The sequence below is a fragment of the Durio zibethinus genome, chromosome 1, assembly GCF_047325235.1.
Source record: "Durio zibethinus cultivar Kanyao isolate XHJ-2024 chromosome 1, ASM4732523v1, whole genome shotgun sequence".
NCBI lineage: Eukaryota > Viridiplantae > Streptophyta > Magnoliopsida > Malvales > Malvaceae > Durio > Durio zibethinus.
This window is the reverse complement of record NC_143162.1, coordinates 5249784-5265512: the sequence shown is the minus strand read 5'-3', so window position 1 is coordinate 5265512 and position 15729 is coordinate 5249784. Positions and strand designations below refer to the sequence as shown.

Below are 15729 nucleotides of genomic sequence, written 5' to 3'. Positions count from 1 at the left end.
TGTGATCCTGGCTGCCATGGATTTACTTAGCTTGATAAAGCCGAAAGGAGGCTAATTCTCCATTTGAAGCTCTTCAGAAAGCCATTCGGCCCATTCCCATTTCCATTACATGGGCAAGAAACATGGGCTTCAGATTGACCCAATCGGGCCTTGATGGTACAATGGGATTATTTGGAAAATCATTTTGTTTCATTAGGCCTGAGTAAGATGGCTTTTCCAGGGCAACCCATTGTTTGATTAGAATTTAGATGGTGTTGGTTTGGTTGGATCATTGCAGCTTTTCTCAAAATGGGCTACAAGGTGTTGTAATATAGACCCAAATGATGGTGTACACGTGGAATTATTTCATTGGTCACGTGTTAAAAAAAAAAAAAGAATCTGTCCTGTGTCTTGACTGGGAATTACATTAGTTTTACAATAATTTTTAGAAATTTGGTTTTTATTCAACGCAATCGAAAAGTTGCGACCCAGCCAACCAACGCGATCAATGGCGACGCAGGTCCTGAGACGACGACTTGGTCAGATTCTTTCCCAGGCCAACCCTAAACCTAACTCGAAGCTCTCCTTAGCGAAAGCTTTCTCTTCCGCTACCGCTCCCATCCGAGCCACTCTCTTCCCCGGCGACGGCATCGGCCCCGAGATCGCTGAGTCCGTCAAACAGGTTCCCACCGTCTCTCCAGTTTTTCTCTTACTTATTTTTAATATCTGTTCCTTCGAATTTTCGCTTGTAAAGTCTCGATTTTTAAATTTCTTTATATTTGTGTCAATGGAATTGAATCCTTAGTGTTAAAAATTGGAAAATTTTGGTTTAAGAAGTTTTTGATTTAGGCACAAACTGTCAACAAGTATCTATTTTTAGTTTAAAGAAACTGGTTTTATAGAAATTATAAATTGATAAATATTTGTATAAAAAATAATTATCAAGACCCATGTTTTATTGACGTTTACTGAAATTTTGGTGGAATCTGAGTAATTTTAATTGATTCAGGTTTTTAAAACAGCTGAAGTGACCATTGAATGGGAAGAGCATTATGTTGGGGACCAAATTGATCCAAGAACTCAGAGTTTTCTAACTTGGGAAAGTTTAGAATCAGTAAGAAGGAATGGGGTAGGCTTGAAAGGTCCAATGGCTACTCCTATTGGTAAAGGTCATAGGTCTTTGAACCTTACTCTAAGGAAAGAACTTAATCTCTATGCCAATGTCAGGCCGTGTTATAGCCTCCCGGGATATAAGACTCGGTATGATGATGTAAATCTCATCACTATTCGTGAAAACACGGAAGGGGAGTACAGTGGACTCGAGCATCAAGTAAGTTTGCTTTGATAGTTTGTGCGCAATTTGATAAATGGGGTATTCACCATATATACGAGGAGGTAATTCTTTTGCTTTGGGTGCTAGGTGGTGAGAGGTGTGGTTGAAAGTCTCAAGATTATTACTCGTCAGGCAAGCTTGAGGGTGGCTGAATATGCTTTTCATTATGCTAAGACCCATGGAAGACAGAGAGTTTCTGCAATTCATAAAGCCAATATTATGCAGAAAACGGATGGTCTTTTTCTCAAGGTTTGTCAATTCGAATGCCTAGTTTGTTGGTTCTTCACTAATTTTCTTGTGTACTGTTTATTAAGTTTGGTTTAATTGTCTTTTTCCAGTGCTGCCGTGAAGTTTCAGAGAAATACCCTGAGATAACGTATGAGGAAGTAGTCATTGACAATTGCTGTATGATGGTATGACAGATTTCCTCCTATAAGTATTATATTACTTTATTTTTCCCCACTTATGGTTCAAGGCGATGGAGAGAGGTCAAATTTTGAATCAGCTACTCTAGGCACTACCTTTCTGCCCATATTGCTTTTGGCAAAATACTTTCGACAAATGACAAAAAACAGTTCTTGTTTAGATACAAAGAGAACTGAAGTTCATCTTTATGGAAGTGAAAATTGTTATGTAGAGCTAATTACTTTTTTGCCACCTGCAGCTTGTGAAGAATCCAGCACTTTTTGATGTATTGGTGATGCCTAACCTCTATGGTGACATTATCAGTGACCTTTGTGCTGGATTGATTGGGGGCTTGGGCTTAACACCAAGGTAACTACACCTTCTAACAATCATAGGTAACATAATCTAGATGGCTTAACAGCATATACTTTTTCTGCAGTTGCAATATTGGTGAAGGAGGAATAGCACTTGCTGAAGCTGTTCATGGCTCAGCACCTGATATTGCCGGAAAGGTTAGTCTTCAAATCTTAGGGCTTCTAATTGAGTATCTGCCCTTCATTTCTTTTTATAGAGCCATTCATTTTGCATACACAAGGAGCACTTGTAAAAAAATGTGAAGGTATGTCTAGGGATTATTAGTCATGTAGTGCTTTAGTGAATTCAAAGAAAATCATAATGGTTGAGAGTTGAGACTGGATGTCTCGAGATAGATCATGAAGGTATGTCAAGGTCTATTAAGGTATAACTGTATGCATTATTTTAATTATAAAGCCACCTTATGCTAATTACAAAGCTATGTAAGGTTTTTAAACTTGAATTTCATGGGTGATTTTTGAGACTGGAGTAAGCTTCATGGCACGTTTGAATATTAGAGTTTCTAGATTGTGGTACTTTAAGCCGTGAGGAATTGATGGTAGTTTGGAGTAAAAGAACCCAAAATGTCATGTTTGCCTGTCATGATCATTTTGTTAATTGCCTTAGCCCAATTCCTTTTACTTCTCTCTTTTAACTTTGTTTCTCAGAGTATAATTTCATTTTCCATGGAACCAACTAATTATTTATATGGTTGACATTATTTAGAATGTGGCAAATCCAACTGCTTTATTATTGAGTGCGGTCACAATGTTGCGCCACTTAAATCTCCATGACAAGGCTGATAGGATTCAGAATGCTATTCTCAGTACAATCGCAGAGGGGAAATATCGAACAGCTGACCTTGGTGGCTCGTCAACAACAACTGATTTTACTAAGGCTATTTGCGATCACCTTTAAAGATTGTTCCTTTGTAACATTTCTAGTTTTGCATTGGGTTTCGTTGCAGTTTGATAGCAATTTTCTTTTTTCACCGAAGATTAAATGTTTTCTTCTCTTATTTAAGAGGAATAAAATCACATCATCTTGATGGCTAAGGAGCTAATCTTCTGAACTCCCTATCTTCTGCCATGGAGAGAGAACATATGGCATTATTTAAAATCGTAACGCATTGTACAGTCCACTTGTATTTTGGCCGATGGCCATGCACTGTCTCAAGGTGAAGAAAAACATGCAGGTTTAGAGGCCTTTTATTTATCATCAAATAAACCATGAAGATGATGTGTTTCTTACTCTCTGTCTTTCATTTCCAGACTTAGACAAGATGCATTTTTGACATATTACTGAGATTAAGGTGGAACTGTTCTTATAGATACAACTGCTTATATCATTTAATCAATCAAGTTATATTATACTAGCTGTGAAGTGCTGAGCTGTTTCCTATTTCCTGTAGGTGATAGTAATAGTCAAGACACAATATACCTATAAAAATGACAAGCGTTTATGTCAGATTAAATTACAAAAACCTTAGTAAAAGATTCCTCCTTGAAACTACGACAACGGAAGAATTTTGATAAATATAAGTTTAATAATGGATAAAAAGTGAGAAAAAAAAGAGAAAATTCTGATTTTGTGGTGATGGTTAGACAATGATTTCACCCACTTAGAGAGAGGGAAATGTCCAAAGGTGAAAGGGTGGGATTAAAAAAGGAAAAATGGGGGACTGGGCAATTGGGTTGGTGAGATAGGGACAGGCCAATGCCCAATATGGGTGTCCATAAACTTTGAATAACACAAACCATTTCCCCGAAACCAAGATCTAATAGTCTCCTGCTCTCATTCTGCTTCTTCTTCCTCATCTTTTGTCTTACTTTGCTTTACCTTTCACCAAACTATCACCAACAACCCACAAAAATGGCGTATGAAGGAATTCTCTTGGGGATGGGTAATCCTCTCCTTGACATTTCCTCTGTCGTGGACGAGGATTTCTTGAAAAAGTACGGTTAGAATATTTGATTTTATTGTTTTTATTTAAGGGATGTGTCTTGATTATGTTGGGATTTATTGTTGTTGTGTAATCTTAGTTGGGTTTGGTTTTGTTTTTGGTTACAGATACGATATCAAGATGAACAATGCAATTTTAGCTGAGGAGAAACACCTACCCATGTAAGCAAATTTTGTTTTTGTTTTCTTATTTTAGTATGAAACTAGATTAACTGTAACTGTGATTAATAGTTATAGTTGTATTATTTTATCTATTAAACTGCCAAAAAAAATCTATTAAACTCTTCCTTCACCTCACATTCGCTCATGTATTCAAGGGCTTATTCGATCTACTAGATCAAATTTTTATTCATTTCTATTATTACATTGATATGTTCTTTCAATCTTTTTGTTCCCAAAAATTATAGATTTACTTGTTTAGCTTGGAAAAACAAAGAATATGATATGACAGAAAAAAACAATGCAGGTATAGATGTATGAACAAATAGAAGTACAGAAGAATGGTGAAACTGAAGACAAATCTATTTGTTTCATTGATATTAACATATATATATACATATAATAGTTAACAACTTATTTACATTTTTCCAGCTGCGACAGGCTGTGTTGATGAAAGCAAATTCTTTCCACGTTGGTGGAAATGTTATCAGCCTTTACAGGGTGCCTGTGTTTGCTTTTGCACAGACTGTTTATTCTACAATAATGCGTATACTTGTCTCGTGCTAAGACTAATCTTAGTCTTTATATGTTGTATCTTTCACATGCTATGTTCACTTTATTAACACTCACCTATCTTGGTCTAAGAAATGGATTCCAAAACCAATCAAGCTTTCGAGGTGTCTCAATTATGTATTCCCTTACTCTACTGCATTGGAGCAGCTTGAAGCGTGTTCTTCACTACTTGAAAGCGCTATCTTTCATAAACTTATCTCTTAAATGGAACTCTCCTCATTGTTGCATGTCTACTCTAATGCGGTTTGGCTAGGAAATTTTGATGATCGTACTTCTACTTCAGCTTATTTTGTTTATCTTAGCAGCAATGTTATCTCTTGCTGTTCTCAGAAACAAGAAGCAGTTGCTTGATCCTCAACTGAAGTTGAATATCAAGCCATTGCTTCTACTGCTGTTGAGCTAGCTTGGATTGAATTGTTTTCGGTGCGTTAAGGGGTCCAAAGACCCAAGAACAAGAAATAAATGCAATGGGCTGTGGCACCTATCAGCAAGTAACACAACAGATAAAATAGGAGCTGTTGTGGGAATATTAAAAAGACCTATCTCCTTAGTGCAACTCCACTTTGCAATCCAATATGCTGTCCAAGGGATGTGGGTAAAAAGAAAACATACCAACAAATTGGATTGCAAAGTAGAGTTGCACTAAGAAGATAGGTCTTTTTAATATTCCCACAATACATTCTATTTTGTCTGTTGTGTTACTTGCTTCTTCAGCTTAGTTTGCATTTAGATAAGCCACCAACTATACTCTATGATAACATTGACACTACATGTTTGAGTGCTACTACGGTCCTGCATTCTTGCACGAAGCATATAGCCATTAATTATAACTTTGTTCGAGATTGAGTGTCAAAAGGCTTGCTACATGTATTGCATATTTCAACTAAACTGTTCGCAGATGTTCTTAGGAAACCTTTTTCTAGACAACATCTCTATCTTAGATCCACGATTGGTGTGTCTGATGGCACACCTATCTTGCGGGGCATGTGAAGTGAACATAGCATGTGAGCAATAGGATATGTAAAGACTGACATTAGTCCTAGCTCATGAGAAGAATATACGCATAGTCTTTGTATGTTTTATTCTTCACATTCTATGTTCACTTTACATGGTTAATTGTGCATATAGACTAACTGAAGGTTAATCTACACGAAAAATTGTGTTCCTTCACAGATTAGAGCAAAGGTGGAAAGTTGTAAGAAAAAAATACCTTTAATATAGGATAAATTTGGACCTAAGACAGAAAAAGTTTAAAAGTATGGGTTGCATGACATTCTGACCATCCAATCTTTAGGGTGAATGTGACTTTTTGCCATGCAATTTAAGATGCAAAATCATATGTAATTTTGAATCAATTTCCTTACGGAGATGTCCTCTCTGTCACACTCCTTCAAAAATAAGATAGAGCTTTTAGTGTCTCGCTTGACCTAATAGGTTCAAAATGATATGATCTGTTGGTTGAAAACTTGAGGTTCCAGTTTGTTGTCACGTTCAACATTATACAGTTTCCACTTTCTCTCTAGCAATTACTCCTGTTTACAAGTGCAGTGTGCACTGTTATTAATGGCTCTCTATGACAGGTATAAAGAAATGGCTGCCAAACCCAATGTAGAGTATATTGCTGGAGGTAATGCTTGGATGCCCTTGGTATTTGATTTTGAAAAAAAAAAAAGAGAAGTTGGAATCTGAATTTTCAATAAAAACTTGGTGGATAATAATGATTCTCAATTTTATTATGTACAGGTGCTACTCAGAATTCAATCAAAGTTGCACAGGTATATCATGGTGCCTTTTATTTTGGTTAAAACTTCGTAAAAATGCAGTCATAACATTTATTGCTACAGTAGAGTGAGGTTCTTTTTGCCTCATGCAGTGGATGCTACAAATTCCTGGTGCAACGGCTTACATCGGTTGTATTGGGAAGGACAAGTTTGGGGAGGAAATGAAGAAGAACTCAAAAGCTGCTGGTGTTAATGTGAGCCCTTATGAACCATACACCTAGCCTCTAAAATAATTAAAAACAATTGGAAAAGATCAAGTGTTATATTTGTTTCTTTTATTTCAGTTCCACACAGCTTTAAGCATAATAGGCTATGCTTCTTTTGCTATATCCCTTGACCTTCCTATTTCCTGATGCATAATGTTTTTGAGTTGCATTTTTTGTATCTCTTAAGATTTGAAACTGAAAATAATTGTATCGTTGATGTTGTATGATGCATATTAATCAGGTTCATTATCTTGAGGATGAATCTGCACCAACAGGAACTTGTGCTGTTTGTGTTGTAGGTGGTGAAAGGTCAGTCGACAATGAGCGTGTTTTTCCTTATTTATTCTATGCTGCCAATTTGCTGTTGTACTTTCTTATATTTGCTCCAATTATTAAGATGTTATGAAAACATTTACGTTTTTATCTACTGGAGTAGCAAGATTCAAAGTTAGATCTATCTATAGGTCGCTCATTGCAAATCTGTCAGCTGCTAATTGCTACAAGTCTGAGCATTTGAAGAGGCCAGAGAATTGGGCATTGGGTACTCTTTTTCATTTTTTTTCTTGGATTTGGCTTTCTTTTTGTTATATTTGGTCTGATACATTAATGAAACTTACTCTTTGGTGGAAATCTATTGAGAATAATTGAAATGAACAATTTGATTTCTGTCTGGTTATAGCTTCTAGATACTAACTTGTTTACAAAATATTTTATGCAGTGGAGCAGGCCAAGTATTTTTATATTGCTGGATTTTTTCTTACTGTATCTCCAGACTCAATACAGCTTGTTGCTGAACATGCAGCTGCAAATAACAAGGTATCTTATATCACACATAACTAAAATCCCTCTTTACACAAGTTCACCAGGTTAGTGGCCTGACATATTTATTTTATCTGCAGGTATTCTCAATGAATCTTTCTGCTCCATTTATTTGTGAGTTCTTCAAGGATGCACAGGAGAAAGTTCTACCGTAAGTGTTGTATCATATTGTGGTACTGTGGAAATTAATATACATACATTAAAGTAAGTGTCTTGATTTGTTGTCAAACAGGTATATGGACTTTGTCTTTGGCAATGAGACCGAAGCAAGAACCTTCTCAAAGGTTCATGGCTGGAAGGTAATAACTGTTAAATATCAATTGCTGTGATGGATGGTTAATATTTCGTATTTGACCTGTTTGGGCTGGTTTTGCCATCCAGACTGATGATGTTGCAGAGATAGCCTTGAAGATTTCGCAGTGGCCGAAGGCATCTGGAACATTCAAGAGGATTACTGTTATTACTCAGGGTGCAGATCCGGTGGTTGTTGCCGAGGATGGGAAAGTAAAGCAGTTCCCTGTAATATTGTTACCCAAGGAAAAGCTTGTTGATACAAATGGTGCAGGTATATAGTCTTTTCCCTTCACTTCCATGACTTGACAACTGTGAATGCTAAAATCAACTACTGTTTGTGACTCATATGTAGAAAATACAAGAGTTGAGGTTTGTAAGGGTAGACAAGTGGATGAAAGAAGAAATAGTTACTATTAGTTGTCATATGATCTAACTTTGATCCCATCTGGCATATTGGTGATTCAAAAACAGAATCACAACCACGTAATGAAGTCACTGTTAACAATTTAGAGTTATTTTCTGTAGGTGACGCATTCGTCGGGGGCTTTCTTTCACAATTGGTTCAGGGGAAGCCTATTGATGTTTGCGTAAAAGCTGGCTGCTATGCATCCAACGTTATTATCCAAAGGTCTGGCTGCACGTATCCAGAAAAGCCCGAGTTTAACTAAGCTATTCCACTTCATTGGTCTCTTCTATCCTATGGCGTTGTTTTAAAATTTTGATTGTTGAGAACCCTGGTGCTATTTTTGAACTCTGTATTTTGCTTTTTATTTGCTTGTCATTTCCGTGGCCGCATCCACAAATAGCCTGAGAAAATCGTTATATGAGAATGACATTCTATCCTTCTGCATGAAATTAAAGGAAAAGAAAATGCGAAAAAGGCAAAACTCAACTATGTTGTCCTTTTCACCTATCTGTTTCATGTCATAACATAAGCTCATGTTTGAGAGCTGGAGTTTTGGTCAATCTTGTCTGTTATCTCTACATTCTTTGCATTTGAGATCTGGTCACAAGGCTTGTTATTTTCTACAAGGAAAGGTGCTGGTTGAAGACTGACTGTATCATTAACCAATGAGTCCATGGGAGGTTAGAAAATTGAGCGATACGGCAGACATTGACTAGAATTCTTTCGTTCAATCCCCAAGGACTGAATGTTGCCAGAAGCAATTTTAATTGAAACAACCGTTTCTCCATAATGAGTTTTAATGGAAGGGACATGGTTTGGTTGTAGTTGTTGAAAATAAGTAAATGTAGTAATGTTAATTGACCAAATTCGTTTCTTCGATGGTTAAAGTGTAATTAATGACAAAAAATCTCATTGAAAGGAATTTAAAAAAAAAGAGGACTAAATTACCTTTAATAATTTTTTTAAAATATATCTTAAATTCAAAAAAAAAAGAGATCACTTGAAATTTGAATTTTAAAAAATTAACGAAAATAATAAAATAAAAATTGAAAATATTACATTTGATGATATTTTAATTTTAAAAAATCTGCAGTGTATAAAATAAATTAATTTAAATTTTGGATGAGTAAAAAAATTAATTGCATAATTATTTTACTTTCATTTGGATCAAATATGGGCCCAACTATTAAAACCAGCCCATCAAAATTTCTAGGCCTTTGCTTTTTCCAAACCCCGTTTCTTTCCTCGAACTTTCCGACGACCCAAAGAATACATCCACAAGAAGAAAAACGAAATCCTTAAAATCTCGAACCAAAGAGGAAATCAGAAAACGAGTATCTCTTACCCTCGGAAAAAACCCTGCCATGACCGATCACCACCTCCGGTTCGGCCAACTACGGTCCACATCCCAGATCCTTAAAAAAACAACCGTGCAGTTCACCGCCCACCCTTTCACATTCCTCTTCCTTTCTTTCCTGCTCCTCTCGTTCCGTTCCTTAGTTGAATCCGGTTCCCTTCTCCTCACTTCCTTTATAGACCGCGATCCTTCTTTCAAATCCCTCCTTTCCCGCGTCGACCTTCACCCTTCCCACCCCCACGCGCGTCTCCAGCCTACTCTTCGCCACACGCGCCGCCCTTTCCTCCACCTCACTCGCGTCGGCACTCTCGACGACGACTTCTTTTCGACCGACGATGATCACCGCGACCGCTCTCTCTTGGGTTCTTTCTCTAACCGCCCCCTTAACGACACGCCGCTGATTCTTTCCAACTTCGACACTAAATTGGGGTTTTCTCATTTCGTTGAGGATAACGGAATTCTGCTACCGGAAATTGTTCGTTATGGAGTCAAATTCAAAACGACCACGTTTGACTACGAAAACAGCGAAAGCGAACAACAAGAAGAAAGAATTGTGGATTATCAGTTCGTTTATAAAGGATTGGAGTTGAGCCACCGTGACGCAGCGGCGCTCTTCTTTCTCGTCAGCTTTTTGTCGGCGGCGTATGGATGGGTAATTCTAGGGTTTACAGCGATTTACTCTTTGGTTTTGGGTGTTCTTTTTGTTACAGTTGTTAATGGCTTGATTGGAAGATTTGTTTCCTTTTTTGGGGCTTTTTGGGATGGGTCAAAAGTGGGTTTAAAAAGACTCACTGGGTTCGTTTTAATGAAATGGGCTGTAAGAGACGCGGTGACTCAGCTTCTTGGATTATGGTATTTTGGGGAAATTGAGGATCACTACTCTTTTTTTATGCTTTTTGTTAGGTTAAAGTTGCTGCCTTTTTCGGTTATGGCACCGTGGATTAGAGGTTATGAGAAGGAGATTTCAGGGTTTCTATTTACGTGGTTTTTGATGGATACTTTAGTTTCATTTGCATTCTCGTTAGCTGCTTGGATTGCCATTGTGGATTCGAGGAGAACCGGGAGGGAAATTATTAAAGAAGGTTATTATTTGATGTCAACACTGTTGAACCAAGCGATACAGATTAAGTGTTACGAAGCTATCTTAGGTGGGTCTTTGGCAAGATGGGTTTTGGCTCATATAGGTGGGGAATTTTTTGCTACAGTTATTCAGGCAGCTTTGGAGGTGTATTTCATGGTGGCTTGGTTGATATTTTACTTTGTGGTGAGGTGTAGGGAAGCTAATGCAGAGGGTAGGAGGTATGGGAGGAGAGAATTGGAGGCTTTGATTGATGGACTTACATGATAATCAAGCGGGAAAAAATGGGTGAAAGTTTCTTTTGCTGCTAGAATGTTCGATTCTGACACTGAAGATAGTGGCGACCTTTTCAAACGTTTTGAATCTTCCTGTTTTTGCAGTGCTAATGATGCAATACTGCCATTGTTTGGTGTAAGAATTTGCCAATGCATTGCATGTACTTTTACCTTGAGGCAATATATTACTTGTGTATATTTACCACAACTTTGCTTCTGTGTGTATATTCTGTTGCAATCATTATTTTTTTTACTGCCCTGCAGTACTTTTTCGTTGATGGTTTCAATGAGAATGATAATGGTTTCGCATGCTCCAAATAGTGCTGATGCTGTTACACTTAGACTGTTATCTTTGTGGTGTGGCCTTTTTTCCTTTTCTCTTTGTGTATATGCTAATGTAATGAGTTTCTCTATTTGCACTGTATGAGCCATTTCTTGTTTTTACCCCGCTTTTGATGGAGAAATTTTGTTTGTAAGTGCCAACTGACATTTGCTATCTTTTGGTCCATTAAATAATTAAATGAGGAAAAAACAAAGGCTTTAAGTTTGGAATGCTGGACAATCTTATTGATTTTGCATGGTACTATCTTGTAGAGTTAATTTGATGAGCTTTAGGCACAAAACAATCATCAGGTTGACAAAGGTTATTTATGAGAGATGTAATGAAGTTAGTTAATAAGAGTTTAGTCATGAAAGGCCCACTTCAGGTCTTGCCCTAGTATCCTATATGCTTACTTTGGCTGCAAGTTTTTTAATTTGCATTTTATTGGAGTGAGGAAAAGTAGAAGTTGTAGAAATTGAGTGGGAGGCATGCTGTTACATACGTGTTTTTTGCTGTAATAGGCAGATTATTGGGAATTTGACATGCAATTTTAGGAAATATTAGGTGATGTTTCTATGCCAGGGTATCAGGAGAGAAAATCTGAGTTGACAATGATGTGTTTTGACATGGGCTGAGATGAGAAGTGAGATAAAAGCATGTAAAATTGCCTAGATTAAGGCAGGTTCTGCATTTTTTAACCTTTTGTATTAAAGATTTTTTAAAGGTTATGGCAAATTGCTTGTAATTGTAGCTAAGTTGCTGATTGTTGTGGAAGTTCAATAAGTTGGTGTGGTGAATTAAGATCTAAGGGGATCTATATTAGACAACTGAATGTAACAGACTTTAATGATGAATGTCCTCTTATATCTTTACAAGGTTCAAATCACTAAAATGATGTAACATAGGATTAAATTGCGAACATTATCCTCAAAATGGATCCTGTTATTCCAATGTTTTTGGCTATTGGGTGGCAGCAGGTATGAAGCAACTCTTTTGCCAATGTAGCTGGATGGGTTCAGTGGTACTGGTTTTGGATTTTAAAAGAACCTTTTGGGCTCTGGATGGAGGATCTTATGAAGCGGATGTTATTCAAATGTTTGTGGCAAGTGGGTGGCTGTACAATCTTGTTTCTTATATGGAGGAGGATCTTATCATAAGCGTTCTATATGCATGTGCTCTTACTAAGTTTTCTGACAGTGTTTGTTGATATTTTTATGATTTTCAGATTATTTGGTAGTTTTCTAGGTACAAATGCATTTTAATCAGTAGCATATTGTCATTCTGAAGACTCCACTAGCATCCTATGAATTTTTTGGAAAGTTTCCTTTGGTCCTTCATGTGGAAAATACTCAATTTTGTCAATATTTGTTGGACACTTGAGCAAGTTTGGATGGATGACATGTTGATTTATTGTTATACGAAGAATGAGTTTCTGTCCCTGTGCTCCTTGTTATAGAGAGTTAGACATAAGATGCTAATGCGCTAAGAATACAAATACAAGAATCAACTATGTGTGATTTTGTGTTTGATTCTATTATTTCACTACTATTCCTGTACTTTTAAGATGACAGTTGTATCACTGGCCCTTGCAGAATTGTTTTTCACCTGTTGATTGCCTTCTCTGTTTCTCTTTTGGTTGTTCATTTTTGTTATATGAGTGTTTGGTTGGATATTGAATTACTTAATGTTGGTTGAATGACCTGGGGAATATGCAAGAGCTACCGGAGATTATTTTAGTGTCATTTGATATGTGAAATCTATGAAAATGTGCACGATGCTGCTCATAAGTGCAGTTGTTATGTTATACCCCGAATTGTTTGTTGGCTCTTAGTTTGCCTATTTGTAGCATCATGCGACCATGAAGTATTGCTTGAATAGTTTCTTTTGCTTTTTATGGTGTTGTTGGGAGAACTTGTGAAAATTTAAAAATGGAAAAAAAGTTGCTAAACCTTGTTTTCCCGGTGTCAATCAGATATACTTTTGAGGTCTTAAGCTGAAGAAATTCTTTCTGATCTTACATTCAATGTTTCCTAGAGCTGAGGAGCATAAATTTTCATCTTTTGACTTATAACCTATCTATCATCACGCATTTGAGCATATCCCATGCTAATGTAGATTTGAGCTTCATGCATTCTGGCATTCTGCTTGCCAATCTGGTTATAATTTGATTTCATGCACTTGACCTTTAAAGTTCTGTTCATTCTTCTTGCAGCATTAGTTCCTGAAATTGGAAACCTAGGCAAAACTCAAAGAATCCTGCTTTAATAGTATTGGCAACACTTTGACTGTCTGATTCTTCTTGATTAAACCTGCTTTTTTCGTGTGTCTGTTAGTATGTAGCCTGCTTTAAGTACTAGTGGTAAATGTCAGGGAGACTGCCCTGAGACGGGCTCGAGAAGAGTTAAGGAACTTGCATCTCCAGTGACAGCAATTTTCTCTGAGATAGTACTAATAGTACAATAAATTAATTAGCTGTTATTATTGTTTTAAGTTTCAAAGATAAGGTAAAGGCCAGAGCTAATGGAACTGCAGTTTTGGACCAACTGGAAACTGTCAGATCTGTCAGCTGGTAGGGTCCGCTCCAGCTTGTTGATCTGTGTTGATCTGGCATGTATTGTGTGTTTAACCTGGTTCTACTCGGGCCCAGTAGCTTTCACATCCCTTGAGCGGTTGAGGTCCTTAGAAACAGAACTTAGAAGGGAAAACAGAAGTTAATATTTTTCTATTGAATTACATTTATAGGCTACAGAATTTATGTTACAAAAATTTACTCAGTATACGACATATTAGCATTCTCATTAGGACTCGGACCTCGAGAATCAATCAAATTTCCAGCATGAATTCCTAAAGACACTGGGAGAGTCTTCGTTCTTGCAGAGAGCTAGCACAACGAACAACATCGAGGAAGAGGCTTTCATCACAAGGAGTGCAGAGTTTGGAGTCAGTGACATAATCATAGTCATCCTGAGCTTGATCCGGCAATGCCTTGAAAAGTGGGTGCTTGAGCCAGGTGGTTTTAATTACAAATCTCTTATAGTTTTCACCAACATACACTACTAGGTTATCCTTTGCACATCTCTTGGAATTGAGCTCTCTTCATGCATGGAATTAGGCCACTTTGCCCACTGACAACAGTACTCGCAACCGCCACAAGGTATGACTCTACTCCCCATCTTCCTCCAATTGGTAAAGCATGCCTTTAGAAACTTCCCCTTCATTGTCTTCCAAAGAAATGAATAATAATATGCCAACATAGACAGAAAGTAGATGGTGGGAAATGAAGTTGCATATAATCTGAAATGGAGATCAAGTATGGTTTGGACGGTGAAACAGATGACGTGAAGGAAAGGGTTATATAGCGGTAGAATAGACAAAAGAGACCGTCTTTGGAGGGAGCATTAAATGGCTGACATGACAGATAGCTAAGAGATGGTGAGCTTGGTCGAAGTCTTGGTAAATTTATAGCATTAGTAATGATATTTCTTAAGCGCAAATGTATGACTATTGGGATGGTTGCCGCGCTTTGTCTTTTGCTGTACCCTTCTTTTTCCTTTATACATAGCGTTTGAGTCTTTATACGAAAGTGTACGAACATGCATCTCATGATATAAAAGCTATACAAAATTATTGCTTCTAAGGTCAGACAGGAAGTGTCTCTCTCTCTTGCTCTGTTGAGAGAGAGAGAGAGAGAGAGAGAGATGATGGTGCTTGATCAATGATCTTTCGAAGTTCTTGAAGTTAAGACCCCACAAGTTGGGAGTGGAAAAGATAAGATATGAAAGAGGGATGGGATAAGCTGCTTGGGCAAAGTGCGATCCCACTTAATTTTTGTTGATATATATGTAAATGTTAGTAGCAGTATTAATGGATATTGTACACAAGTTTGGCCAGACTGGAAGGGAGGGAAAAAGAAAACCTTTTATTAATCCTCCCCATTTCAGTCATGTTCACGTAAATCCATTTACTGTAATCCGAGTATATAATAAACTATTCCAACTCCTTTTTATACTACATATTTGTTCTGTTTCTCTGAGTTGAGCTTGGCTGGAAATCTCATTTGGTGAAAATGATATAGGCTGAGCTAGGCCCCCCACTAACACCACTAATCAGTCCAAATTTTCTCTAGATGAATGCAGCAAACTTCATGCTTTTGTTGTTTCCTTTAGAGGTGGGAATGGTCTTAGATCTTGGATTGGAGGGTTTGGAAGTAAAAACTGTGCACATTTTCGTACCCATTGTCAATAAGCTTTGGGTTCTGGCTGGCTGGCTGGCTGGCTGGCTGGCTTTGTTCTGCAGCTGGATTCGGGATAAGCTTTTGTGTATCTCTGCACCTTGTCCGTGCATGATGCATGAAATGGGCTATTTACTCCAAAACTAGGATGGGGAGAAACAACTTAGGTTGCAGTCTTTGCCAGAGGAAACAAAA

The 15729-nt window shown here is 37.3% G+C and overlaps 3 protein-coding genes and 1 pseudogene across 4 annotated transcripts; 3 read left to right on the top strand and 1 right to left on the bottom strand.

Moving 5' to 3' along the window:
• The first annotated feature begins 434 nt into the window (after positions 1 to 434).
• LOC111311839 (isocitrate dehydrogenase [NAD] catalytic subunit 5, mitochondrial) lies at positions 435 to 3321 on the top strand. The gene is made up of 7 exons (XM_022911599.2): positions 435 to 661; positions 989 to 1309; positions 1400 to 1561; positions 1651 to 1725; positions 1977 to 2086; positions 2157 to 2229; positions 2798 to 3321. Exons 1-7 carry the CDS (start codon positions 488 to 490, stop codon positions 2987 to 2989), a joined length of 1107 nt encoding a protein of 368 aa, XP_022767334.1. The 5' UTR covers positions 435 to 487; the 3' UTR covers positions 2990 to 3321.
• LOC111311840 (adenosine kinase 2-like) lies at positions 3108 to 8778 on the top strand. Of its 2 annotated transcripts, none has more exons than XM_089760417.1 (12): positions 3108 to 3248; positions 4142 to 4195; positions 6346 to 6392; positions 6509 to 6540; positions 6639 to 6740; positions 6994 to 7061; positions 7217 to 7293; positions 7471 to 7568; positions 7652 to 7722; positions 7804 to 7870; positions 7953 to 8136; positions 8391 to 8778. In XM_089760417.1, exons 1-12 carry the CDS (start codon positions 3160 to 3162, stop codon positions 8531 to 8533), a joined length of 1032 nt encoding a protein of 343 aa, XP_089616543.1. In that variant the 5' UTR covers positions 3108 to 3159; the 3' UTR covers positions 8534 to 8778. The 2 variants fall into 2 exon arrangements, with proteins under 2 accessions (XP_089616543.1, XP_022767336.2); XM_022911601.2 differs by lacking the exon at positions 3108 to 3248 and adding an exon at positions 3535 to 4026.
• A 744-nt stretch (positions 8779 to 9522) lies between these two features.
• Positions 9523 to 11299, top strand: LOC111311837 (uncharacterized). The gene has a single exon (XM_022911598.2). It carries the CDS (start codon positions 9636 to 9638, stop codon positions 10971 to 10973), a length of 1338 nt encoding a protein of 445 aa, XP_022767333.2. The 5' UTR covers positions 9523 to 9635; the 3' UTR covers positions 10974 to 11299.
• A 2848-nt stretch (positions 11300 to 14147) lies between these two features.
• LOC149520304 (indole-3-acetic acid-induced protein ARG7-like) lies at positions 14148 to 14521 on the bottom strand (annotated as a pseudogene).
• Between the last annotated feature and the right edge of the window lie 1208 nt (positions 14522 to 15729).